This window comes from Bos mutus, chromosome 23, assembly GCF_027580195.1.
Source record: "Bos mutus isolate GX-2022 chromosome 23, NWIPB_WYAK_1.1, whole genome shotgun sequence".
In the NCBI taxonomy this organism is placed as follows: domain Eukaryota; kingdom Metazoa; phylum Chordata; class Mammalia; order Artiodactyla; family Bovidae; genus Bos; species Bos mutus.
In genome coordinates this window covers 41,297,275-41,318,066 of record NC_091639.1, presented here as the reverse complement: position 1 = coordinate 41,318,066, position 20,792 = coordinate 41,297,275, and the positions used below count along the sequence as shown (strand labels likewise).

General features: G+C 59.1%; 1 protein-coding gene across 2 annotated transcripts; it reads right to left on the bottom strand.

Annotated features, from left to right (window-relative positions):
- Positions 1-1,743: 1,743 nt before the first annotated feature.
- On the bottom strand, positions 1,744-19,091 carry SPDEF (SAM pointed domain containing ETS transcription factor). Of its 2 annotated transcripts, XM_005891270.2 has the most exons (6): positions 18,715-19,091; positions 8,721-9,179; positions 6,277-6,474; positions 4,550-4,597; positions 4,289-4,435; positions 1,744-2,393 (listed from the first exon to the last, which is right to left on the bottom strand). In XM_005891270.2, exons 2-6 carry the CDS (start codon positions 9,154-9,156, stop codon positions 2,215-2,217), a joined length of 1,008 nt encoding a protein of 335 aa, XP_005891332.2. In that variant the 5' UTR covers positions 9,157-9,179; positions 18,715-19,091; the 3' UTR covers positions 1,744-2,214. The 2 variants fall into 2 exon arrangements, with proteins under 2 accessions (XP_005891332.2, XP_070216916.1); XM_070360815.1 differs by lacking the exon at positions 18,715-19,091 and having other exon boundaries at positions 8,721-9,457.
- Positions 19,092-20,792: the final 1,701 nt, after the last annotated feature.

The window sequence follows — 20,792 nt, the reverse complement described above, 5'->3', positions numbered from 1 at the left end:
CCAGCCCCAGCCTGCGATCGGAGGCGCTCCAGTGCCTGCTAGGGACCTGAGAGCAGGTGGCTCGAGGGACTCCAGTGGGGGTGGGGGGCGGGGGAAGGCTGGAGACAAAACCAGTTCAGCAAAGCTGAGCTGGGTTCTGGCTGGGGTCCCAGCCCGCCCCCTCCCCAGGGGTGGGCAGACAGCAGGGGCCCAGCGAGGCACCGGCCTGGGGCAGGCCCCCCACCCCTGCCTCCTCAGGTGCAGTCCCAGCTGACATGCCAAGGTGCTGTTTGCTCACTGCCAGGAGTAAACGTTCTTCTGGAGACAATAAAATTGCTGAGGGCACAAGGTGCAGCACAGGCAGCGTTTAACCCTCAGTGGTCGAGGCGCCGCTGGCTGGCTCCCCATCCCGACTCCCGGGAAGCTGAGCCTTACAGAGGCGAGGGCAGGAGCAGGAGGCAAGGAGGGGTGGAGAGAGCCCTGTCCTTGTGGGCTCGGTCCGGGTTCTGCCGCTGATCAGCCGTGTGACTGGGAGCGAGCGCTTAACTGCTCTGAGCCTCAGTTCCTCAGCTGCAAAGTTGCGGGTGGGGGTAACCTCACAGTTTCTGTTGAGCGTCCCTTGGATTGCAAGGAGATCCAACCAGTCCATCCTAAAGGAAATCAGCCCTGAACATTCACTGAAAGGACTGATGCTGAAGTCGAAGCTCCAGTACTTTGGCCACTTGATGTGAAAAGCTGACTCATTGGAAAAGACCCTGATGCTGGGAAAGATTGAAGGCAGGAGGAGAAGGGGATGACAGAGGATGAGATGGCTAGATGGCATCACCAACTCAATGGACATGAGTTTGAACCAATTCTGGGAGATGGTGGAGGTCAGAGAAGCCTGGCGTGCTGCATTCCATGGGGTGGCAAAGAGTCAGACACAACTGAGCAGCTGAATGACAACAAATGGCAAAAAAGCCATCGAAGGACCTAGTCAGCCCTCAGGACACCTGAGCTGGATGAATAAACGTGAGGCGGGGTGTGAGGAAGCTGAGTGCCTTTGCCCAGGAGAAAGGGTCCCATCTCCCCCCCAGCTCACAAACAAACACTCAGACCCGCCCCCTCCCATCATGGGCTCTGGCCTCTGACACCCCACTCACAGGGCTCACAGCTTCAGTACCACTGAGGCCTCGAGAGAGGAACTGCCCACAAGCCAGTCTCTCTTCCCCTGTTCACTGCAGGGCCGGCGTCCCAAGAGGAGGGCCGGCGTCCCAAGAGGAGGGCTGAAGGCCCCGCTCTCCCACAGCACGGCTGCCCATCCCAGAGCCCCCGGGTTGGCCCAGCAGCAGCCAGGCTGTGGGTCCCCTCGCAGGAAGGGCAGCCCTCAGCCCCTCCGGGGGGAAGTCCTGACCCCCGACAGAGCATGAGGACAGAAGGATGCCACCACCTCTCCAGTCCTGTGGGAGACCCTCCTCAGCTCCAGCCCACCCCGCTTCCAGCTCCCCTTTCCAGCACCCCCTTCCAGCCCACACCAGGCCAGGGGAGACGAGGGCCCCTCCAGCCCCTCGTGGGCCTTGAGGACTCACTGCCTTTCTCCCACTGCTTCTACCCATCAGCTGTCCCTTTCCTGTTAGGCTCAGCTCAATGCCGTCTCCTCCAGGAAGCCTCCCTTGACCACCCCAGGTCCCTGTGACCACAACAACTTGAGTATGGATGGCCTCCGGGCTGTGCTTCACACTCACTGCAGACACTGGGACCACATCAGTTCCCTAGGTTCTTTATTATCCGTCCCCAGGGCACCCCTGGCTTCCCAACTCGGGGGTCCAGATGTCTCCTGGCACCATGCCAGGCGCAGTGCCGGACGGGCAACAGAGGGCACTGGAGGGCAAGTGGCCTTGGCCAAGTCACTGCCATTCTGTCGGCTCTGCTCCGGAACATCTGGGGTCAGAGGCTGCAACGGAGTGTGGGGCCCTTCCCTGGGGAGCCATGAACACCGAGGACAGCCCTACCTCCCTCCATCCTCCAGTGGACTGGCCGTGGAGCAGTCAGGCCCAAGGGGGAAGCACCCTCCGACCCTGGGGCTCTCTTCCCAGAGAGCTCACTGACGTCTCTGGGAGCAGTGGGGCATCCCCTCCCTGATCTTGAACTCTGGATGCCACAGACTGCCCTCTTTCCCAGCTCTGGGTCTGGCTGAAGCAGGGCAGGCAGGAGGGAGGTCTGGCAAGGGCATGTTTCAGGCCCGGGACCCGGCACTCAGATGGGGTGCACGAACTGGTAGACCAGGCGCTGGGAGATGTCGGGCTTGCGGATGATGCCCTTCTTGTAATACTGGCGGATGGAGCGGCTCAGCTTGTCGTAGTTCATGGCGGGGCGGTTCTTCCGGATGCCCCACAGCCGGGCCACCTGCGCGGAGTCCTCGATTTTGAAGATGCCTGGGGTAGCGGGGGGCCCAGGGAGAGCCAGCAAAGCAGGAGGGAGAGAGACCAAGACCAGCAGATCAGCCTTGCAGAGTCAGGGAAGCCGGGGTCGCCCCGGGGCCGGGCCAGGCTGTGGGGCCACAGACTGTCTCCCCTGGGTGTGCTGAGGGTTAAATCAACGTGTGGGGAGGTGTAGCACAGGGCCCTGGAAGTGGGGGATCCTACTGTGGACTCACAGACCTACTGGGTTCAGGGTGAACCTGCAGTGGGTGACTCGGGGCCTTGAAGGCCTGGCCCTTGCCAGCGCCGGCTCCTAAACACCCCACACTGAAGCCCTGTGGGGCTCCAGGCTGTGGACACAGCTCATTTCACAAGGTCACCTGTGCAGTTTCCCAGCCTGCAAGACCTCTGTGGGATTCTCAGCCGCTTCGGCCCACACAGCCGTTTCTGGCAGGATGAATTGGTAAGAGACGGTTGAAAGAGTGGATTGGGAACCAAGCCCACCTGGGTTGGAATCCTGGCTCAGCCGTTTTCCAGCTTTAGAAGCTGAGACCCCCTTTTTCCAGTCAGTTAGAGGGGTTTGTGGTGACCACCGTCTTGGTGAGTGGTTATAGAAAGTCCTTGGAGCAGAGCCAGGAGGAAGGGGCTATTACTAATATCCCCAGTTCTCCATCTAAAGCACCTGGCAAAACCCAGGTAAGCACACCCTCTCCAGGCAGGCTTCCCAGATCACCCCGCGTCACACCTTCTCCAGGCAGGCTTCCCAGATCACCCCTCCGTTCCCTGATCTCCCTGTCTTCTATCGTGGGATGGTCTCCCTGGGGGACCGGCTCACTCTGTCTCAAATACACACACGGGATCACCACACCTCGTGTAGGAACTTCCCCAGCCCTCCTAAGCCCTTTCCCTTCCCGAGCTCTGCACTCAGCCCCAGGGTCGCTCCTCTCTGAGGTCCTCCTCAACCCAGGTACAGCTGGTCCCATCACAGCCAGATGCGTTCTGCACACCAGCTCATTTCACTGCTGGTTTTCCTATAAGACTGTAGGTCCCTAGAGGATGGGGTGTCACTGAATCCTCCCCACAGCTCCAGGACCCTATAATCCTCCATAAATGTTGGCTGAGCAAGTGTGGAACCAGAGGAAGTGCTCAACGAAGGCTTGTTGGATGACTGAATCTAATCTGTTTCACAAATACGAAGATTGGAGTCCGGGTACTCATAGCTACTAACGGCAGAATGGGAACTAGAACCCAGGTTTCTCAGCTCTGGGCCTTTTCCAAAACACACACCCGCACACCATCCAGCCCTGTGCTGTCCAGGGCAGTCACCACTAGCCACCTGTGGCTGTGAGTCCTTGAAAAGTAGCCAGTCTGAATTGAGATGCAGTGTAAGCATGAAATACACACCAGATTTGAAAGACTTAATAAAACATCTCATTAATAATTTTATAGCAACTATATGTTGAGATTAGAAGAATGTATAATATTGGATTAGATAGACGTATTATTAAAATTAACTGTACCTGTTTTTAAGCATTTTAAACTGTGGCTACTTGAAAATCTAACACTGCCTGTATGGTTTGCTCTGTATTTCTCACGGGACACCACCAGCTTCCTCAGTGCAGCTCTGAGGTTTTGAGGGTGGAGACTGTGTCCCATGCTCAGCAGAGTTGTACGGCCCTGCTGTGTCCTGGGCATGCGGCCGCTGGGGACCCTCAGCAGGCAGAGCCTGACAGGGGACAGGTGTGGACACAGATTGCACAGACCCTGGGCTGGTTCAGGGTCCAGTGAGAGTGCGTGTATGATATTCAAGGCAAAGGTGGGGGCGGCTGCAGCCCCCTGCCCAGCGCCTGGCAGGACCACCGCTCCCCCCCATCTCACAGCCTCCCTGTCCCGCCCCCAACACCACTCACCCTTCTCCTTGTTGAGCCACCGGATGAAGCGGCCGTAGCTGTGCGGCTTCAGCAGCAGCTCCTTGAGAAACTGCCAGAGGTGGATGGGCTGCCCGGAGCAGGACGAGTCCACCTCGCTGTCCGTCCAGCTCTCCTCGCTGGTCGAGGCTGGGCGGTCAGGGGTGGTGGTGAGAGGGGAGCCCCAGTCCTCAGTGGCCGCCACCCCGTCGCCCCCCAGACCCGGAGCTCTGGCCTCCTGCCTCCTTGCCCTGCCCAACTCACCGCAGAAGTGAATTGCCCCTGGGGACGTCCTCTCTTTCATCCAGGCAGCTGCGGGGCAAGGAGGGGAAGTTGGGACCCCAGAGAGACGCCCCCCCAAGGGAGGAGGAGGGCGTTTGGGTGGAACTGTGGGGTTATAGAAGCCCCACCCCACCCCACCCCACCCCCGCCCGGTGGCTCTCTCCCTCCTGCCAATCTGAGAGACAAGCTGCTTACAGAGCTGCTTCCTGGAAGAAAGTTTAGGATTTGGCAGCTGAGAGGGGCCTTCTGCGTGCGGCCCCTGGTTCAGAGAGGAGAGTGCATGTTGAGCCCTGCTGGTCAACTGTGAAACGGGCCTGGGACACCCCCTCACAGGTCTTGCACGGATGCGTGGTGATGAGGTCTGCACGGTGTCCCACTCAGAACCCAGCATAACAAAAATACTCCCTGCCCTCCAGCTGCCAGCTCCCTGTACCCCTCCACCTCTCCGGCTTCCTACCTGCCTCCCTCCCTAGAAAAGGCAGTGGGAGGCGGAGGCAGCCGCCTTCTGCCCACGCTACCACCTGGCTCTCAGCCTGGCACTGCACACTGTTCTTGGCAGCCCCTGGCAGGTGGCCTGGGCTGGGGACTGGACACTGGTCTCTGATCGGGCCATGAGAGTGGGACCTGTCCCTTCATTCATCCTGGGCCCCAAGGGGCAGGGCCGTGACTCAGGGAGCAGGGGACACAGGTTTGATCCCTGGTTTGGGAAGATCCCACTTGCCACAGGGCAACTAAGCTCATGTATCACAGCTGCTAAGCCTGTGTGCCTTCGAGCTCGTGCTCTGCAACAAGAAAAGCTGCAGCAGTGAGAAGTCCGTGCCCTGCAACGAAGAGTAGCCCCACTCGCCACGACTAGAGAAAGCCCACTGGCAGCAATGACAACCCAGGGCAACAACAACAACAACAATTAATAAAAACAAATAAATAAAAAAAGGGAATTCTCTGGCAGTCCAGCGGTTAGAGCTCTGTACTTTTGCTGCCAAGGGCCTGGGTTCAATCCCTGGTTGGGGAACTGAGATCCCAAAAGCCATGTAGTCACACACACACACACAAAAAAATTAAAAATAGGTCTGCTGTACAAACAATGAAGGGGAACAAGGTCCAAGATACACTGTCCAGTACAGAGCAGCGTGATACTCAAACTATTTGTGTTAGGAAAGGGTGGAAGTCACACTTACTCTTGCTTGTATACGCATAGACTTCTCTTAGCAAGGTATCAGAGAAATGGGCCACAGTGATTGCCTCAAGGGAGGGGGATTGGGGGGGCCAGGGGAGGGACGAGTGAGGGGTACCCCCAAGGTATACTGTGGTTCACAACAGTCTGTTTTTAAAAAAATTCTGTACATTTATTGCCTTATTTCTGCTTTAATGAACTACAACACAAACACAACATTTTTACAAGGACAAGGAAGGAGGACTTCGGAGTATCCAATGTCCTGCGTCCTCACAGTCTAAGTTATACTTTTAACTTGCTGCGTGTTCTGTCCTGGGTTCTGTGGCCTTGATCAGGGTAGGCAGAGGGTTGGGGCTGGAGGGCTCACCCAGGGTCCAGGGAGGCAGCGGTCACTGGGGCCAGGATTCAGAACGGAACCCAGGTTGGCACAAGTGGCTGCTTCCCCCGTAACCCACAGGCAGGCATCCTGGCCTAACTTCTCCCCTGTTGTCCCCGGCTTGGAGCCTGGGGGTGGGGTGGGGAGTGCTCCACCCACCTGATTTCCAGATGTCCAGATGGGCGTGCAGCACGTCCCCGCCCAGGGGCGAGCGCTGGCGGAACTGCTCCTCGGACATGGCACACAGCTCCTTGCCCCCCAGCTCCTGGAAGGCCTTGCCCACGGGGGGCAGCCGGTACTGGTGCTCCGTCCACAGCAGCCACTTCTGCACGTTGCCAGGGCTCCAGTCCACAGGGTCTGAGCAAGAGACACTCTTTCAGCCCCAGAGTCTGCTTGAAGGCTCTGCCCCCGGGGGCCCCCTCTGCCCTGATGGAGCCCCCCGTGGGAACCTATGCTCTCCTGGAATGGCCTCCAGGCCAGACAGAGGCTTGAGGGGTTCTGTGGAGGGGGGTACCCAAGAAGAGAGGGGATAAGGGGAAGGATCCAGGGCCCCAAAAGCAAACATGGCTCAGGGCAAGGGTGGGGGGCTGGAGCTTCTGCACCTCCATCTCACCTGGACCTCAGCTCCTTCCAGACACCCCCAGTCCCTCCAAAGGGCCCTTTGGGGAGCCCCAGCCCTGGAGGGGACAGTGACACTATACCAGAGACACCCCAGTTTCTTTCCCAGATTCCTCTTGCCCTCCCGAAACCCTCAAAGGACCAGAGAAAAACCCACCCAGGGATGGGCCCCACTGCTGCCTCACACCATGTTCCAACGAGGAGGAAGCCAAGACACTGAGGGGCTCCCTCCCCTCGTCCAGCACCTAACAAAGGGCTGGCTGTCAGGGCGCTGCTCAGCCCACATGCACCGAGTGGGCGAAGGGCAGGACGCAGGGTGCTCGTGGGACCGAGGCCCAGAGGGGCGTCCCTGGCTGAGCTCCAGTCGTCTCCCTGGGGAGCCGCCCTGGGGTGAACCCAGCAGGGCGCTCGGGCGGGGACCCAGCTGCGGCTCAGACACAATGGGGCCTCCAAGTGAACGCCACGCTCTAAGCGGGTGACCTGCAGACCGCCCTGCCCCCACCTAATAAACCCATTTTCCTCCCCAGGGTCAAAGCCATTTGTTTCTGTCCCTATTGTTCACAGGGCAGGGCCCTCCCCAGCCCTGGGCGGGAGCGGAGGCACCGTGGGAAAGCCTCCGAGGTGGGGGCTGGCTGCGGCGTTGGGCCACTGGGGGCGGGGGCCCTGGGCACGGGCTGCCTCAAGGGGGGCCCCTGCTGAGACTATTGTGGGGCTGGGGCTGGGCGCAGATGACTTTGGGGAGGAGGAGTTGGGCCTGAGGACCTTTCCTGTGTGGGAGGCTCAGACGCCAGGGCGCGAAGGCCAAGGAGATACTTCAGACACACCCAAAGCTGGAGAGGCAAAGCGGGTGGGGACGGGGCCCCAGCAGCCCCTCAACCGGCAGCATCAGCTCTGCAACCATACCCTCCCAGACCCGGCAGACACACACACACACACACACACACACACACACACGCCTCACCTCCTCAAGCCTGCACCCCCACTGGACCAGAGACACATTGATCTATTTATCTATGATCTGTTTCGTCACTGTAACGTCAGCTTCATGAACAGAGGAGCCTTTCTGCTGTGTCCACGCTGAATCCCCCATATAAGGGATAAGGGCATATTAAGTGATTGTGTGTTGAGCATCTATCAAGTCCAAGGTACCATCCCAGGAACTGGGGGTGTGTGTGCGTGCTCAGTTGCTTCACTCGTGTCCAATTCTTTGTAACCCCATGGACTGTAACTTCCCAGGCTCCTCTGATGGGATTCTCTAAGCAAGCATACTGGAGTGGGTTGCCTTGCCCTCTGGGGGATCTTCCCGACCCAGGGATTGAACTGGCATCTCCTGAATTGGTAGGCAGATTCTTTAGCTGAGCCACAGGGGAGGCAGGAGTTAGTGAAAATCCCTGTCCTCGGGGCATGTACATTCCATTGAGGGAGACAGGCGGGGAACAAGATAAACATGCTGCAAATCAAACGGTAGGAACCTCGAGAGAAATAGAGCAGGTTGGAGGACTGAGAGGTGGGGGTCTGGGCAGCAGTTTCAGTAGAAGGGTCAGGAAAGGCCTCATCGAGATGATGCCATTTGAATCAAGGCCTGAAGGAGGTGAGGGGTGAGCCAAGTAGATATTTGAGGGAAGAGCACTCTGGGTTGAGGAACTAGCGAGTACAAAGGTCCTGAGGCATGAGCGTTGTGGGGATGGCAAAGAGGCAGGAGAGTCTGAAGTAGAACAGGCCGGGGGACTGTGGACTGATGTGTGAGAGGAGGTAGGCCAGATGGTGCAGAGCTCGTATTAATTCACCAGGTGCCTGCCACGTGGGGACACCAGGCTGGCGTGGCCGGGGCGCAGAGAGGCTGAGAACCTGGGCTCCCAGGCTTGCCGCTGCTGTGTTAGGGGCTGGCTGCACGTGGAGAAGCACCAGCATCTCTGGGGGTGGCCATGGTGTGCCAGGCGGCACCCTTGCCCCTCCCAGTGGCCTCCGCTGGCAGAGGGGCTCACCTGCCGTGATGTTGAGCAGCTTGCAGGCCGTCTCGATGTCCTTGAGCACCTCGCCCACCACCATGGACTGCACCTGCTCCAGCGAGTGCTCCTCCAGGGTCAGCCCGCCCGGGGCCAGGTCCAGGCTGCCCCCTGGGGCTTGGCTGTCGATGACCGGGCACTGCTCGGGCTCGTCAGGCGGCTCCACCCGCGTGCTGGCCCCGGGGCCCTTGGCCACCCAGCTGCTGTCCTCGGGGTACAGCATGTCAAAGTAGGAGAGGTAGAAGGTGGGCAGGCCCTGCTCAGGGGTGGCAGGCGGGCTGGGGCTCCAGTCCCGCCGCTCGGGCCCCGTCCCCGCCGCAGCCGCCTTCTCCAGGCCTGTCCGCAGCGCGCTGTCCGGGGGCAGTAGGAGGCGGCCGGGTGGCCCAGGGCTCAGGCCCGGGCTGGCGCTGCCCATGCTGCTCGGGCTGGCGGCTGTGTCTACAGAAACAGAAGAGGACAAAGAGTCAGGCCCCGGTTGCTTCCCTGTCCCTGTGGGGGCCGCTAAGCTGGTTATGGAGATGAGGAGCCCAGTGGGCAGCGGCCGGGCCTGGGAGAGAGCCGGGGCTTCCGGGTCACTGGGCAGCTGAGACGGGGCTGGGCAGACGGGCCTTGTGGCTGAGACGGGGGGAGGTGCAGAGCTGCAAACAGACGGCTCCCTCACTCCCCAGGGAAGCCGGGGTGCTGGGAGCAGTGTATTTTTACGCAAGTAACCTGTTTAAAACAATCTCCTGAGGTGCTTGATCTCATTCGGTCCTCACAAAGGAAGGCACAATTAGTTCCATTTGGCAGATGAGCAAACTGAGGCCTAGACAAGGCAGCTGGCCCCCGACCCAGATCCCAGTCTGCTGTCCGGTCGAGGAAGCTCCTTCTGTGGTGCTGGTGGTGGTTTGATTGCTAAGTCGTGTCCGCCTCCTGTGACCCCATGGACTATAGCCCCCCAGGCTCCTCCGTCCATGGGATTCTCCAGGCAAGAATACTGGAGTGGGTTGCCATTTCCTTCTCCAGGGATCTTCCTGACCCAGAGATAGAACTTAGGTCTCCTGCACTGCAGGCAGATTCCTAATCTTTTCTGCTGGAGCAGAGCTTGTTTCCTTTTATTCTGCCCTTGAGGAGGGTAGGGAAGGGAAAAGGTCACCATACTCTCCCAGGGGGCCGGGTGAAGACAGCAAGGAGCAAGTGAGGGCGTGGCAGGGCGAAGCCCCCCCAGATCGGGTAGGCGGCCCCCTGCCCCTCCCACAGGCCGGTTTTGTGAGCTCTGTTGCTCAGTCGTGTCTGACTCTTTGTGACCCCATGGACTGTATCCCGCCAGGCTCCTCTGTCCATGGGATTCCCTAGGCAGGAATACTGGAGTATTCTTGACCCAGAGATTGATCCCGGGTCTCCTGCATTGCAGGTGGACTCTTTACCACTGGGCCACCAGGGGAGCCCCACAGGGTCACGTGGGGAGTATGGATGAACTCCCAGCCCAACGCTGCTGAGGGAGCCCCCCAGCAACACAGGTACGGGTGTGCGCGGCGCCACCCCCACTCAGGCCCAGGCTCCCGGTACCTGCCCCACCTCGTCCTGCCCTGAAGGGTGCTGCCACAGCCTCTCCCAGCCCCCGGGGACCTCTCCTCTCCCCTCACACCTTGGAGGAACTTGCAGCTCCCAGCTGGGAGGTGCCCACGTGTAAGTTTACAACAGCCCACTTTCCCCACAGCTACAGGGGCTGGAGAGAAGGCCGAGACCCAAGGGGACAAATGAGGCCCTCGGCAAGTCACCCCCACTCCTCCTGGCCCCACCAAGGCCATCCAGGGGGCACCGCTTGGCCTCCACGCGAAGAACTAGAGGCCTCCCTCCCATCGGTCTCCAGGCTCTGCTGCCCTCCACCCAGACCCTTTTCTCTAGCCCCACGTTGGAGCACAGCACTGGGACTCCATATTGGAGGTTTGGGTAAAGCAGGGGACTTGCAAGGTGTACGTATATCAAAGAACTGGGGGTCCCTGGGATACTTCCGTGGCTTAAGAGTCAAGAATACATCAGGACAGATGTGGGAAATGACCAACAAATACATGCTCCCCGTAACACAGATAAACCTGATAAGGGCAAGTTCATATGTGTCCTTTCTTGGGGGTATTTATACTTTGAACAGTGTTCTCAAAATGTGCCTGGATCAGCAGCAGCAGCAGCATCTAGGAGCTTATGAGGAACTCGAATTTTCAGGCCCACAGCAGAGCTACTGAATCAGAAGCTCAGGGGTAGGGAGGAAGGCCCAGCAAGGCATTTCTTTTCTTTTTTTTTTTTTCTGGCCACATCTCACGCTTGCGTGAGCTTGGGCTTCCCTTGTGGCTCAGCTGGTAAAGAATCCTCCTGCAATGAGGGAGACCTGGGTTCAATCCCTGGGTTGGGAAGATCCCCTGGAGAAGGGAAAGGCTACCCACGCCAATATTCTGGCCTGGAGAATTCCATGGACTGTATAGTGTATGGGGTTGCAAAGAGTCGGACACGACTGAGCGGCTTTCACACACTCTACACTTGTGGAAACTCAGTTCCTTGGCCAGGGATTGAACCTGTACTCCCTACGGTGGAAGTTGAGAGTCCTCATCACTGGATTGCCAGGGAATTCCCAGCAATGTGTTTCAACAGGCCCTTTGATTGTGATGGGGGTTCAAGTTTGAGAACCGCTGCTTTGAAGGCACCTGGCCAGGATGAGGGGAGGTTTCACTAGAAGCTCTGTAGACCTGCTCAGCTGCAATGTGCAGGTGGGGTAGAGAAAGAGGCCCGTCTGGAAGGTTCTGGCTTCTATACCTAGGGCTGCAGCTTCTGCATGCAACTCAGAAAATAATGCCCTTTCCTCTCTGGGTAGTGTGGCTTGGCGAGTGGAGCCCAAGTGGAACTCAGCTCCCCCTTGTCCCTCACCCTCGTGCAGTACCCAACCTGCCCAACCTGACTTGGCAGCTCTGCTCTTCCTGTGGCACAGAGAATGCCAGCAAGAAAGAAAGGTGTTCCCTTTCATTTCAAGTCTCCCTTTCAAGTTCCTTTAAGTGACAAGGAAGGAAAGGTCGGGGTGGGGTGGAGTGGGCAGGGTTGGGGGGGCCAGGATTGCGGGGGACAGAGGGCAGGCCTGGAATCATTTCAAGTCCTTCTGTGCAAACACACATGTGTGCTGTGGGCCCATATTATTTACCCAGGCAGAGCCAACAGCCCGCTCTGCCCTGAGTCCCCACCCCGGCCTGTGCCCACACCCTACCCCCCGGGGAGCCCCACCCCTGGAGAGCCCCCTCAACCCCACCCTTCCCTCATCACCCCCCTGCCTGCCTCCTGCCCCATCCACGTCCCCAGAACTCCCTGACCTGCCACGTTAGGACAGTCCCTGCCAACACCTTGGGCCGTGTGCCAGGGAGACGGAATCTTTTCCAACAGGCAGGAGAAATTGCCTCCCTCATGGCCCTCCTGTTTGCTTGGCCTCGGTCACAGGTAGGACGGGGGCACAGTGGCGCGAGGGGTCAGTGAGGATGAATGGCTAGGGCAGGGGGCAGCATTGGCCAGGCGAGGACATGACGACACATCCCTGACACATTGGTCAAGCAACTTCGGAAGTCCTCGCCTTCGCCCCCTTCCCGAGAGGGCCTGAGCACTCATCCCTGCGCTGCGGTGGGGAACTGAACCACTCAGAGGCAGGTCTTCTGGCTCCTGGCCAGAGGATCCTTCACCAGCAGAGACCTCCCGCCTTCTCCTCCACACCCCACATTCCAGCCCCCCGTCACCTTGCCCCTAAATGCCAAGGAACCTGCTCTCAGCCAAGGCTTGGTCCCAGCTCCAACACCTCCCTGGTGAAAAAGAAGTTAATGATTAACTGTGTGGCGGGAGGAAAGAGCCCATGGCCTGCAGGTGGGACGCAGTATGGAAGGCTGAGCCCAGCCCAGGGGACCTGGGTTTTCTGGTCAACGAGCTGGGAGCTGGTGTGCCCAGCCTGCAACTCTTGCATCTTCTCCAGGCTCTAGGGCTGAACCCGGGAGGGCACAGAACGCATGTCAAGTACCTCCTATGCCCAGGGCATGTGTACATGTTACCCTTTTACTACCTACAGGGACTCAGGAGCCCTGTTTTGTGGATGTGGACAGTAGAGCTCAGAGAGGCCATGCAGCTTGCCCGAGGGCCCCAGCTGGCCATGGGTGGCCTCTGCTCTTGTACCACGTGCCCTCGGAGGCTCCTGCTCTGGCTGGTCCCATCTCCCCAGGGCCCTGCCCACCTCCTGATTGGCCAGCTTGGTCCTCCAAAGTCCATTCGCACCTCCTATCCGCTCACTCCACTGCACGGTCAAGCTCGCTTCCCTCCAACATCCTTTCATTGGGCAGCCCTGGGCTCTAGAACCTCCCATGGCTCCCCACCGCCTGCCCTGCCTGATCCCAGGGGCTGGTGCCCACCTCTGAACATTGGAGCTCAGAGCCCAGAGAGGGAAACAGATTTATTCACTGGTTAGGGGCAGGGTCCAGAGCAAAGCACATATCCCGGCTCTGATGGGAACTGTGTTTCTCCCTCGGACCCTGAGCTGTGGGCCTGACTCGGCTTTTCTTCTCTATTTTCTCTTGTTTTCGCTGGTCCTCTGCCCACAATGCCCCTTCCTTCTCATCACAGTTCAGCCCAAAGTCCTCCCCAGCCACTCCCTCCTCTGACTTCTCAGTTCTCCCCATCTGTGCAGTTCAGCCGTGAGTACATTCGTGGGTGATGGTCTCCACACGGGGACACTGGGAAAATAGGCTTGGAGAATGGCCGGGAGGTATCTGTAGTCACACAGCACAGCCTGGATCACTGTGCCCTAGGGTCCTGCGACAAATCCGGGCTCTGCCAGGTCCTGGTCCCTCTCAACAGCCCAGGCTCAAGGGGCTGCCCGTCTCCTGAGTGATGCCTCCAGCTCCCAAAACCTCGAGCTGATCTTTTCTGGATTAGGGCTCAGCATGTCCTGGTTCCCTCCTGCCCAAGAGGCACTGGCTCTGACTCCAGACAAAGAAGTTTGGTAACAGCTGGTAGAGGCCAAGACCCAGAGACAGGGCAGACTCACGTGGCTGCAGCCGGAGGGATTACCACCTTGGCCCCTTCTCTCCACACCTCGTGGTCCCCCAGGAAGACAGAGAAGGGAGAGGGGGCAGGGGGACCCAAAGTCAGAGATTTACAGCGGCTGTTTCCTGCCCCTCGGGACCACCTGGACATTAGAAAGATGCTCAGACAGCCCCGGGGAGTCACCAGGAGGTCTTTACTGAGGCCCGGGAGGTCATGAGGGTGGAGCCTGTCTCTCATCCTGCTCAGATCTTACACCCAGTGGGCTTGTGCGGGGGAGGGCAGAAATATGCCTCGAGCCCTCACCTCAATCCTGAGACACAACCTTAGTCTGCCCAGGGCCCAGGATTGCAGGCCCTGGGAGGAGAGGGGAGGGGCTGGGGCAAGGTGTGACAGGCCTGCCACTCCGCCCAGAGGCTCCTTGCTCCAGCACCTGGGGGCAGACCGCCTCTGGTTTCCCCACTATCGGCCCTTCCCTCCCTCCATCCCAGCCTCTGGGTCCACATAAATGGGTCTGAATCAGGGGGCTTCAGGAGTGCGCCTCCTGGGAGCCCTGCAGAGTGGGCAGGGACCACGTGGGCCTGTCCCCTCAACCCGTAGGCAGTCGGTCAGCACCTTGGAGAGAAGCCGGGCCTGCCCAGGCCAGTGCCCAGGGCCCGCCTGCTGCAGTCTGAAGCCTCCCTGCCTCTGGCCTCGGCCTTCCTGCTGCCCTAGACAGGCCCTTCCCGCCCTGCCCACTGCCCCCGTCCAGCCCCCCTCACTGCTCCTGGGACAGCTGCTACACTTCCAGGAAAAGGCAGCTCCCCTGCCTTCCAAGACTGCTCTTCAAACTAGCTAGATCCAGGGACTTCTCTGGTGATCCAGTGGCTAGGGTTTCAGGCTTTCACTGCTGAGGGCACAGGTTCAATCCCTGGTCAGGGAACTAAGATACCGCACACCGCACAGCGCAGCCAACATAAAAGAGAGGAATGAGCCGGAAACAACCAGCAGGAGCAAAAGGTCGACCTGGGGACATCTAACTTGGGGAGCCAGCCCACAGGCCTAGGGAGGCCTGGGAGCAGGGTCGGGCCAAGCAGCAGGAGGATGGGGGCGGGGAACAAAAAGAGTCAAGGGACATCGAGGAGCTGTGGTCAGCTCAGAGGGTAAAAGTGTCTGCTTGCAATGCGGGAGACCTGGGTTCAATCCCCGGGTCAGGAAGGTCCCCTGGAGAAGGAGATGGCCACCCACTCCAGTGTTATTGCCTGGAGAATCCCGTGGACAGAGAGGAGCCTGGTGGGTTGCAGTCCATGGGGTCGCACAGAGCGACTTTGCTTTCTGTGTTGCCCACCGTTCCCGTGGGCAGCCAGGAGCCCGAGGCAGGAGTATGTACCAGCACTACCTCCCATTCGTTCCCGCATGGGGGGGATCACAGGCATCCACTTCCTGTCCTCCCCCATCCCGCCTCACTGACACCACCTCCAGCCCTTCCAGGGACAAGGTGAAGGCCAAATAAATAAACTGCTTGGGCTCCCCCACGGTCTCCTGGGGCAGCCAGGATTGTTCCCACCTGACAGGCAGGGGCGGTGAGTGCCTGGGGGCATGTGTCCATGGTGACCGGGCAGGGACTGGGAGTCAAGGCTGAGCTCCGCCCTCTTTCCTGCTGAAGTCTTGGCACCTTCCAACTTCTAGGGTCACCCCTGTTGCCTCGCCCAGGCTACCTGCGGAGCAAGCCCCACAAAAGTTGCATTGGGGGGGGTCTGGGTGGCATGGATGCCTGAAGCCTGCAGGTACAGGGATCCCCCTCAGCCCCAAGCTCAGCCCTGTATTTGAGTTTGCTCCAAAGGGGTGGGAGGCCTGGAAAGAACTTGAGGCCTCAGCATCTGGAGACGGGGATTCATAATCTGCTCTGTTTCCACCATATCTGAGGCCCTGGGCAGCCCCTGGTCTCCGTGGCCTCAGTCTCCTCCTCTGTTCTCCCAGGAGGTAAGTCAGCTCCCAGAGCTCTTCTGGTCCAGACACTGATTGGAGTCTGTGACCCCCATGACCTCCATCGTGCCCCGCCAGGCTGTCTTGGGTTGGATATCAGAGGCAGGAAGAACTGGTCCCAGCAGCCTTCAGGCCAACTCGCTGCTGCAAGAGCAGACACCTGGGCCCCACCCTGTTACCAGGTCCAGGTGCTGGGACCCTAACCCAGGCGGTCACCCCCAGACCCTCTCCTCAACCCCAGAGCTGGAGCGAAAAGGAAGGGCCCCTTGGATTCTGGCGGGCCCATAAGGACCTCATCAGCCCTTCCTACAGCCCAGGAAGGGCTCTGGCCCATGTGACTCCCTCAGAGTCCCCCTCCGGGCCCTGGCCTAGGAGGAGTGACCTGGAGGAGTCTGGAGGCCCTGAAAAGCGGGAGAGGAGAATCTGGCAGGGGGCATCTCCTGTACTGGGAACATGCAAACGAGGCAGGGGAAGGAGCCTGGCATTAAATGTCAGGAAGGGCCCAGGGCAACTCAGCTTGTGCAAAGTTTGCTTTGGGAAGAGTTGTTCCACCTGACAGGCCACTCTCTTGGCTGGGGGTGCAGGGTGGGGCATGGAACAGGGTGGGGGCAGGGGAGGGTCCCACACTATTTTGAGCCCTAACCCTAGCTCCAGCAGTTGGGCAAGAAACTCAGTTGAATGTCTGTTGAAAGGGCTGTTAATAGCAGGTCTTAAAGGGGTTGTGGAGATTGAGGGGGACGGTGGATGGAAATTCCTGGCGAATTACAATGGGCTGAGCTTTCAGGAAGGTGGCAGGTGAGGGGATGGGGCTGGAGGAGAGGGAGGGAAAGGTAACAGGGTGAAGAGTGAGGGGAACCAAGGAAGAAGCAGGTGGTGATGCTGGACGGAGGGGCAGGCCCGAAGGGTGGAGTCTGGGGGAGAGTTGAAAATGGTGATGGGAGAGGCCTGGAGCTTGCCCCAAGGTCAGCCTGCTCTCTAGCCTGGTCCAGGGCAGCTGCTGGCTTCACTCACTCCTCCACGGCCTCTAGGAGGAGCCCAAGCCAGAGGCCCCCACTTCCCCTGACCTCAGCCTAGGAGACCAGACTGGGAAAGCACACAAGCTTCACAAAGCAGCAAATCCCGCCAGCCAGCCTGCCTCCACCAACTCCTACACAGCCTTCAAAACCCCACTCCAGGTTGCTCCTTCCATGAAGCTTCCTTTCACAGAGGAGGCCACCTTGTCTAACCTGCTGCAAGCGCAGGGAGTCAGAGTGGCTTGCCTGAGGTCACACCTTGCGGGTTCTGACCGGCCCCTTCTTGCCCTCCGCCAGAGGGCCTTGAGCCCAGTTCCATTCAAGCTGCACCAAGTCGGTCGGCACACAGTTGTGCTCTGGTTTGTTCCGGGGTTATTCCCCTTATGGCTGCAACCACCTCCGTAGCAGGAAGTGGGCTCTCCTGGTTCTTCCACTTACTGCCAGGGTCACACTTTCTGAGCATTGATTGAGCACCTACGGAGTTCTACCCTATTTCCTCAGGCTCGGTTGACAAGAGAAGTTTTGTGTAATCCAGAAGCTTATGGCAACCAAGTGACACAGCACCTGCCAAAGTGTTTTATAATCAGTAACACAATAACCGAGTCTGGCAGGGGCTGAGTTTTCAGCTCTGGGCCCCTCATGCTGCCTATTAGGCTCTCAAAGGGGCAGGTGGTCCCTGACCCCATGAGAGACCACCTCCTCCACACCCCAATCTCCCGGGAACTCTGAATTCTGAATTTTGGGGGAGCTCTGAGCAGCTGGGTGGGGGGAGTCCCTGGCTCTGGCCCTCTCCCCAGTGATCAGGGGTGAAGGGACTGGCTGGCTGAGCTGAGCCCTGGCCTGGGCACCCCGTCTGATGGGTAATCTCCTGCCTGCCACCTGGGGCCTGGGGCAGCCCCAGCGCCTGTTTGCTCTGTTACTCAGCCGAGCAGCTGGGAAGATGGTTGCTTTACTGGGGGGTGGCTGTGAAGCTGTTTATCAGGGAGGTAGGGGCAGGAAGTGAGGCCAAGTCCCAGCCCTGGCTAAAGAGGAGCAGAAAGGCCATGGCTGTCAGGCAGGGGATAGCCGGCTTGAGGCCTGGCTGCAGGCTGCTGGGTGGGCCCAGCTGCAGAAGAGAGGGGCCCCGGGCTAGCTCAGGTCACTGCCCCCACCCTGCATGCACGCTTGCACACACACCTTGTCCAGCTCCAGGGGAGGTTCCAGCCACTGAGACCCTTCAGCCCTCCACATTGTCAACCCCACCACGCAGTTCCTTCCCTCCCCATAGGAGGCACCTGGCAAGTCCTAGAAAGGGGCACCTCCAGGTCCCCCTGCCCTCACCCGCACTGTTCTCCCCACGTGCCCAGAGGCACTGTGCCTCCCCGGGTACCCAAGGCGATCACTCAGATCCCCTGGTTCCCGTGCTCACCACGCCCGCCCCACCCCTCCAAGCCCCTGGGCTCTGGGACCGTAGCCCCTGCTCCAACCCCAGACCCTGGCCCTGACCCAGAGCCTCCAGGTTCCAGCAGGGCCCTGCCCACTCGTGACCAGGCTCTGAGAGACCCTGCCCCTGGCACAGCGGCCGTGCTGGCAGCCACAGAAAGGCTGCTTGTGTTTCACTAGCCAAGCAGAACCGGCCTGGTCTCGGGGCCGAGGCTCCGCACCTGCAAAGCCGCCTCCCCTCAGGCTGCGCAGGGTGGGCTCAGTGTGGAGCCCAGACGGGGTCATCACAGAGGTGGGGCATCACAGGCCGCCCTCCCCAGGCCGGGGGGCTCAACCGGGCTCTATGGTCAGCCTGGGGTTGGGGGCAGACCAGGCAGGCAGCATGCACAGGGATCGGGGCTTCTGAGGGTAAAGGACCCAGATCAGGGTCATCAACACTTGGGAACCCGGCGTTGAAAGTTCCCTCCACCACCCACCTCCTCAGAGCTGGCAGGGGAAAGCCCCCATGGCCGGGCACTGCCCCCCACCAGACTTACCCGTTAGCTGCCTGGTGCCCAAGGTGTTGTCCGCAGCGGCGCCAACCTTGGGGGCCAGGGGGAGGCGCAGGCAGCTGGGACCACTGCTGGGTCTCAGCCAGGCATCTGGGGTGCCGGCGGTACCAGGGGCTGGCAGGACTGAGGGCAAAGGTGGCACTCGGGTGGGCCGCCGGGGGCCTGGCCACCCTCGACGGGCAGCTCTCTGAGGTCTCAGGGCTGCGCACCCCGTAGGGAGCCCCCCTGCCCCCAGCTCAGGGCCACTTGCTGGCACTGTGGCAAGACCCAGCTGGGGGGCTTACAAGAGAGGCTGCAGTGGGCTCAGGGGACCGGGTCTGCGGGGCAGTGTGGACGCGGGCGGAGTGCAGGAATGTGCTGGGAGGAAGTTAGGCGGCATGAGATGAAGAGTTGGCCGGGGCCTGATTTCCCATTATAAGTAATCCTTCCGTATTTACCTGAACAAATACGCTCCCTGCTTACCTCAGACCACAGACGGACTCCTGGTTAACCCTTGCAGGCCTCCCCCTCCTCGCTGGGGGAACCACCCCCTGGCAGCCTGGGAACTCATTCAGTCACTCATTCATGCATTCACTCACTCACTCATTCAATAGTTGATATATCGTTACCTAGTTCATCTTACGTGCAAGGTACAGGGGTCAGCTGAGGGCAGGGAACAGATGAGCAGGCAGCACTGGAAAAGGCCCAGTGGAGGGACGTGGGAGAACAGTGACGGTGGGCATCTGGCAAAGGAAGTCAGCAAGGACTTCCTGGAGGAGGCGCTCGCTGTCTGGCTCCCCAGGTCAGGAATGGAGACAGCTTTGGGGAAAGAGACCCAAGGCTCATAGGCCCACCCACCCTAAGTTCTGTGTGCCCCACAGGGCCTGGCGCAGGCCTGTCATACCCTGGTGCTCAGGAAGGACCGGTAGCTTGCTTTCCCAGGCCCTTAGTGGTGGTCAGCCAGCAGCAGCTTGCTCTCCACAGTCCTCGTCGGGAGAAGCACAGAATCTCCAGCCCCAGCACCCACCCGGGCTCCTCCACCTCTGAGAGACCAAGCAAGGCCACGTAGCCGAGCTCTCAGCTTCTTCCTCAACCTGCCAGGTGGGTTGAGGGCTGCCCTGCCCTCCAGGGACTCTTGCTCTGAATCACCTTGGAAGGGCACCTGGCATCTGCAACCCCCATGCTGTCAGATGGAGGCATTTTAGAGAGTACATATTGTTATTTTCCCATTTCAGAGGTAATTGTGTGACAATCTACAGTATGACTTTTCTAGGGCTTCAGGAAGATTCCAAGGTCTTCAGAACTAGTCCCCTCACCATAACTGTTGCCAAAATTCTCTTCCATATGGTTGTACTTTTCACCCTGGAGAGCCTGTGCTTGGCTGTTAGCTATCACAGGTGCCTTGGTAAGCAGGAATTATAAGAGTCATTTCCCTGAGAAGGTACAGGTAGGATGGAATGGAAATCGGGGAGGTAACACGAGTTCCTAAGATGACTACCGTCAACCATCCCAGCCTTCCAGAACCAAGAAAAAAAGGAAGACCTCCAACATTCCCAGGCGGGACCTTCTCTCCGTTCTCCCAGAAGCTTGTGCTTATATCAGCACTAATAGTAATGGCCACCGAGCACTTACTAAGTGCCAGGCACAGTTTATTGCTCGCAAGACGCTAAGGTATTGATCACATTATAAGTACTGTAACATGGGTAAGTACAGGGAGCATCCAATAAATGCTCATTGAATGGATGGGGTGTCATAGATAGTTACCCCCAATGTCCATTCTCTTTTCCTCAATAAACAACTCCCTACTTTACCTGGGAACTTGGCTACCTGGAATTAAGACTACTTCAGGCTCCCTTGCAGCTAAATGTGACTGTGTGACCAAGCAGCAGTGTCATGTGTCATCTGCTATGACTCTTTCTTAAAAGTAAACTATCAAGAAAAAAAGTAAACTAACATGTATGATTTACCTCCTTCTTCTTTATCCTTCCTCTGTGTTACTGCCTGGGATGCAGCTGTGATGGCTGGAATCTTGGCTGCCATTTTGGACCATGAAAACAAAATGGTGGAGCAGTGAGCTGGAAGGA